Consider the following 6,865-nt stretch of genomic DNA (forward strand, 5'->3'; position numbering starts at 1 on the left):
AAATAAACTGCATAGATCAACTGAAAATCAAAGTTTTGAGTGATGATTTAGTTTTGCCAGAACTAAATTTCGTATATGCAGTCTGAGAATTTCATGATATAAAAAATAATTTTGTTTAAGCCTACTGGGTTCGAAACATATTCAAACACTTAACTACCCTAAATAGACAGCCGATAATTTTATGAATGTCGAGAAGAGAAAGCAAGAAGATGTTGAATATGTAGACATTTTAGGCGGAAATTGCAGGCTCTACCAGGACCCAAATCAGGGCTCTACCAATTGAGCCACCTAGTCATCCTTGACTTCAACCGATTTTTCGTTAAAATGTCTACATAGTACATGTCCTGTGTATATCAAATCGTAAGGTGTTGCCTGTATAGTGAACAAGCACAGAAAATATAGGAGAGAGAAGAAAACTGAGGAGCATTATCACCGGTTGAGAATATTTTTTTTCTGTGGTCAACAAGAGCTACTACTTAAAGGTGACAATGACAGTGGCCTAATAAGGGAGATTTCACACCGTGTCGCCTGAAGATTAGGTTTGTGCGGCCTTTTGTGTCGCTACGGTGTGAAACGTTGCTGTTGATTGGCCCATTCCAATCGACATGTATCGCGTGTCCCTTCGGTCTGAAACCTTCCTAAGTCTTGAAAATCCAAGTCACAAGGATGGAAAATTAGGGCCTTGTTAAAGTTAGGTGTGAAGGCAGGCAGACGATAAAAACTTCTGGTGAGTTCATTTTAAAAAATGTGTCCGAGATAAAGAGAGGCGTGCCCAGGATTTCGGAAGGGAGAGGGGTTACGCATACTATATTTGGTAGTCAGTCCTGATTTTGCCATTTTTTCCCTGTCTTTGACGTTCCTCTTTTTTTTTCCTTTTTTTTTTAAAAAAAAAAAAGGAATACTGGGTCAAATGGGGTTATTACCTCACCAACCCTCCCTTGGGCACGTCACTGGAGATAAATGAGTAAGCATTTGATCATACTGGGAGACGAAACATTAGATGTGTTGGGAACGGAAGGGTTTTCATTATACATTATTTGTTTCGTGATCCACCTGTATTCGAGAAGACTTCCTTTGTTTCGTGCCGATATATAACAAGACAGCGGATGTTGTGACTGGGATTTTTGAACACTTGTGAGTGGTAAGGCCTGAATCTGAACAATTTGGTGGGTTTCGGCTTTTATAAGAGCTGAAAAAATGGGAGGACAAGACACGTTAGTGGTGTTCAGGCTCGAATCAGAGAGAAATATTTGAAAGCTGTCTGCGTCCAGTTCGCAACCCACAATTTGAATCTCCCGTTGTCGAGTGGATTGTCCATCCCGTGCATGTGTAACAGCTTCGTAAAAACACTCAAAGATACCATAGATGTTTTTATACCTGATGAGAATAAATGGACAAACACACATACTGAGATGGTTCCGGCACACAATGTTAATGCATGGAAACAGAGGAGTCGAGTGGTAAAAAATGTTCCGATTTCACGTTCTGATTAAAATGATAGCCTTACAGTGGCAACGATTTAAGGGATAGTTGCTCCCCATTATTTATTTTTCTGCTTCAAAATTATGGCCTCTTAATGTTAAGCCTCGGCTACCAAGAGAAAGTAAACTTTCCTTGCAACGCCCTCCGCACCCCCCCCCCCCCGGTTTGGAACCCAATTGCCACCACTGGTCTTAAACATACAATCGTGAGGTTCTTACTATACCCCTTAAAAAAATGGTGTTGAGCCCCCCCGAAAGGAATTCCTAGATACGTGCCTGCATACAGACATAGATACATTTAATCGGCTATATGCACTTTCTCAACATAGTCCCCCTGGAGCTGTAGACACTTACGCCAGCGGTGTGGAAGTCGTTCGAGACCATTTTGAAACCAGTTCTTTGGAGTTGTGTGCACCCATCGCTGGACAGCCTCATGGAGTTCCTCACAATTGTTGAAATGGCGACCACGCAGGGGCTTCTTCATGGCGCCAAACAAGTGAAAATCGGATGGTGCCAAATCGGGAGAGTATGCTGGATGTGGTAACACCTTGAAACCCAGTTGGTCAATAGCAGCTGTTGTTTCACGACTGGTGTGTGGCCGGGCATTGTCATGTTGGAGAAGCACACCTTTGCCCCATTTGCCTTGCCTCTTCTTTTAAATTGCACGACGAAACCGCGTCAGTGTTGCCACGTAGACTGCACTGTTAACGGTGGTTCCCCTCGGTAGCCAATCAATGAGGATGATGCCATCACTATCCCAAAACACAGTGGCCATTTGTTTCCCAGCCGTGGGCGCTGTTTTGAATTTCTTGGGTGGGGGGCTACCCTTATGTTTCCACTGCATGGATTGGGATTTGGTTTCCGGTTCGTGGTAATGCAGCCACACTTCATCACCTGTGACAAGCTTCCCCATGAAATCAGCTGGATTCTGGTTGTAAAGTTCCAAAAGCTCCCTGGAAATGTGTACGCGTTGTTGTTTGTGGCATGCGTTAAGACATTTCGGTACCCACCGAGCTGACACTTTACCCATTTTCAAGTCACTGTGCACAATGCGTTGCAGGGTTCGTCTGCTTAATCCCGTAATCCTCTCAAGTTCCGTAAACGTCACACGCCTGTTCTCCAGTATGACATTTTCCACACGCGCGATGTTTGCGTCTGTTTTCACACTCACATGTCGCCCTGGACTCTTTCCCTTCTCCGTCGACGTTAGACCGTTTTTCCAGCCAGTTACCCAATTATACACCGTTTTCTGTGACACTGCATACTCGCCACACACAGCCACTAACCGTCTGTGGATACGTGCCGTTGTTTCCCCTTCCTTCCACAAAAACCAACTCATCCATCGTTGACCACATTCATCTTGTTCCATGTTGTCCGCAACAGCACTCGTGACGTTGTGCTTCGACGGCTGCACAGGCCACAGACTACGCACTGTCAAACGGTGCTGCCACCTGGCGGTAGACAAGGTACCTATGTGCCCATCCTGCGCAGTGCGTGGAATTACGCCATTCCATTTTGCATTAAAACAATAAAGTGTAATTCTTTATGATATGCCCCTCGTAGTATCAAAATTTGGGGAGGGAGTAAAAGTGTCGTAAAAGTGTCCCAACACCGAGAGTTTCCAACCCTAACTCTGGCCACAGTGTGGGTTTTCTCATTAATAGTAACAGGTATCTAATACACACAAACATTCAGTCTAAATCAAATTCAACGAAAGTTGTAAATATTTGTGCTGTGCATATACTGTATTAATTTATTATTAAATATATAATTAAATGGGCTGCAGCTGAGAGAAAACTTTCAAAATGTAGGTCCCAGTCCAGCCTCTATTTGATAGATGTCGGTCTCGTTCTAGACTGTCTCTATAACTAGTGTAGGGTCTTGTGGGTCTCACCGATGGCGCAATGGTGGTGTCGCCGCCTTGTAATCAAGTGGTCAAGGTTCAAGACCAGGTGGAGGCACATAGTAGTTCAAATTCCACTTTAAACTCTAAGTCCAATCACAATTAGCCTTACTGTGCATAAAGTGGACTTAAAACACAAACTCAATCAATCATTATGTAGGGTCTTGTCTTTATTTCTATTTATATATTTCATCCTGTTGCTCATGGGAATTTTAAAGCTGAAGTCCTTTTCTTCCATTTATACATATTTAGATCTATTGAAATTTAGCAGACTTGATTTGAATCATTATATAATGGAAATATATTTTGAAAAAAGAAAAAGAAAAACTTTCAAAATTGGAAAAAAAACTGGATTCCTTCTTGCTACCAACTATAAAAATCATATATGGAAATACACGATGGTGGATGCAAATGTCTGTGCCACTGCAGTAGTTGGAAGATTGATGGATGGACGAAACATTCAGATAATGTTGAGCCGACCCCAACAAATTAAGAAATAAAATTTTCAATCTTCAATATTGAGCTGTGTGCAATGACAGACATAGACACTGGATCCTCTATGAAAATTTTGCCAAATCACACTGCTGTGGAATGATATGTTTACACAAATGAAGGAAACTCCATCATCCAGATTTTACACAACATCCAACCACCCACTATCCTGCACAACACTGTACCTGTGAAACGATGTACAGGGTTGACGATCAAGATTATAGATGACCAGTGACAAATGCTTTCAAACTCCATTGGCACCTTCATAAAATTCAGGACTCACCCTTTTCTGAAGTTAAAAAAAAATGACTTCCTGTTAAGGGGGAACCATAAATTTGTAGACCTTGAAAAAAAAATAGTATCCTTACAAGTTTTCAACTTTGTGTGGCAGTCTGTTTGGAAGTTACAAGTTGTTAAAGCATGAAGACATTTTTTACAAGACAACACATCACAAAAAATATGTCGTGGAAATAATAAAGGTTACGTTGTTTGGCTAGTAAAAAAATGTGTGAGGTCTTGGGTCTGAGGTTGATCTATACTGCTGGACAAAAAAAAACTGACACCTTAATATTTGACATCTGAATTGCAAATATTAAGGTGTCCGTTTTTTTTTAACATTTTCCATAGTTTTTCCGTTTATTATTTATCTATTTTTTTATTTATTTACTCTTATTTACTTATTTGGAACACCTAGTAGGCTTAAAATCAATTTGATGCAATTTTGTTTTAATTTATTGATTTTCAATTCCTGTTATGTTATTTTGTTTAATGTCTAGAGGGGCATGAATTTTGGTTCATAGTAACCATAGTAACAGACATTATTGACATTGTCATTGCTGGCGTTTTTCTTGCAAGTGTATTGTAAGTTTGATAGCTTAAAAATGAGACGTGAAGAGGTAGTAAAAGCAGTAGCTCTTTGTGATGATAGTCATAGTGTGCGCTATATTGCTAGGGTGCTAAATATAGCACAAAGTACTATCCATGAAGCTCTCAGACAGTATGATGTAACTGGTATCTATCATGCATATCATAGTCTTAAGAGACCATCGTACGACTTCAAATATTGTGGCTCGGCATTTGAGAAATGTTCATAGAGCTGTGGTTTCTCCACGAACAGTTCGTAGAAGACTGAATGAAAGTGGTTTATCATCTCGGAGGCTGGCTACAGGTCCCAGGTTGTTAGAGTCGACGAGCCATATGAAAGCGGCTGACCTTGAACAAGCCTCGATGCGCAGTAGCAAAAGGAGGTGGTGGAGACTGCCGTGCAAAACGCGCGATGTCGTTCTTTTGTTTTACGAGCGGCAAGAATCGGTTTGGTTTTCGTTGTGACTGTTCGTGTTTCTTCAGTGTGATCACAAAAATTTGTCAATATACGTGTGCAAGATGGCTACAGAAACACCTAAGCGTCGTATTCTACACAAACAAGCACGAGATATGGTGCACAAAGTGTATCAGTTCTTCCAAAGTGAATCTCGCAGTGCAGACAGTGCCTCGTGTTCATCAGGGAGCAGTGCTGCCAAATGTCAGGAGCGTACAGCGGCTGCATGTGGGATAGGCTTACAGTTCAGATGATTGCGAAGGAAGCCAGGTCGTCGATCGGTGATACAGGTTCAGTTTCTTTTCGCTCGCCTGGCAAACGTCGTAATCGGCGAAAGAATGTTACGCACTTGGACGATTTTGATAAAGGGATATTGCATAATATTATATTTGATATGTACGCAAATGGCGAATTTCCTACTGCAGTGAAACTTAGGGCTAAATTGAAGGAAGCTATCGGGTTTGCAGCCAGTACGTGGTCAGTGTTAAAAATTTTGAAAAACATGGGGTTCAGATATAGGAAAGGCAACGACGGGAGGAAATTTTTAATGGAGAGGGGTGATGTTGTAGCTGCGAGAGTGATCTTCCTCAGAACCATGCACGAAATCAGGAAAGCTGGTACTGCAAATATATACTATTTAGATGAAACCTGGGTCAACCAGAATCACACGAACACGAGCTGCTGGAGAATGAGTGATGGTTCTGGTGGGTTAAAGGTGCCATTAGGAAAAGGTGCTCGTCTTATAGTGTGTCATGCTGGTTCAGCTGCTACAGGCTTTGTGCCCCAAAGTAAATTGGTTTTCCGCTCCAAAACAAACAGTACTGACTATCATTCAGAAATGACGTCTGCCATGTTTCGAAAGTGGTTTTGCGAGCAGTTGTTACCGTTTCTCACTCCCGAATCCGTGATTGTAATGGACAACGCGAGCATACATTCCTTGCAAGTGGATAAAACGCCTTGTTCAAAGACAACGAAGGTGGATATTATGGCATGGCTCTGTAACAAGAACATTTCCCACACAAGCACGCAAACCCGAGCAGAATTGTTGCAGTTGGCGAAACATCATACACCAACTCACAAAAGTTACGAAATCGATATAATAGCAAGAGAATATGGTCACAGAGTTGTTCGTCTCCCACCTTATCAATGTCAGTACAACCCGATTGAAATGATTTGGGCCCAGGTGAAGGGGTATGTAGCTGACAAGAACAAGACTTTCAAAATTGCCGACGTACAGAAACTGACTCACGAAGCAATAGACAGAATAGGTGTTTCCGAGTGGGCAGATTGTGTGGCTCACGCAGAAAAAATACAAGAAGATGAAGAAGATGACTTCCAGCATGAAATAGTCAGAGATGATGTCATCGAGAAGGTCATTATAAATTTGCAAGACACGGATTCCGTAGAACTTGAATCAAGTGACGAGGTTGACAGCAGTACGGAATGAGCGTTATGTAAGTAAATGGCATTTTTATTTTTTATTTTCAGTTCATGTTATGCATGCCAGACAGTTGTTTTGTTATTGTGAGTGGCACAAGACTGGCGCATGATATCTGCGGCAAACGAAGTTGCCTTTGCCGCGCCGCGAAAGAATGAATCAAGTTCTTCTCTCGTTTTCTCAGTAACCAAATAACATATCGCTGTAAATATTATATGAACTTAAAATTTGGA

The 6,865-nt window shown here is 41.6% G+C and overlaps 1 protein-coding gene across 1 annotated transcript; it reads left to right on the forward strand.

Moving 5' to 3' along the window:
* Window positions 1-6,032: 6,032 nt before the first annotated feature.
* On the forward strand, window positions 6,033-6,641 carry LOC145986905 (uncharacterized). Its single transcript, XM_083121372.1, has one exon. The coding sequence runs from the start codon at window positions 6,033-6,035 to the stop codon at window positions 6,639-6,641; it is 609 nt and encodes a 202-aa protein (XP_082977498.1).
* Window positions 6,642-6,865: the final 224 nt, after the last annotated feature.

Source organism: Lepisma saccharinum, chromosome 4, assembly GCF_977018435.1.
Source record: "Lepisma saccharinum chromosome 4, izLepSacc3.1, whole genome shotgun sequence".
Taxonomy (NCBI): domain Eukaryota; kingdom Metazoa; phylum Arthropoda; class Insecta; order Zygentoma; family Lepismatidae; genus Lepisma; species Lepisma saccharinum.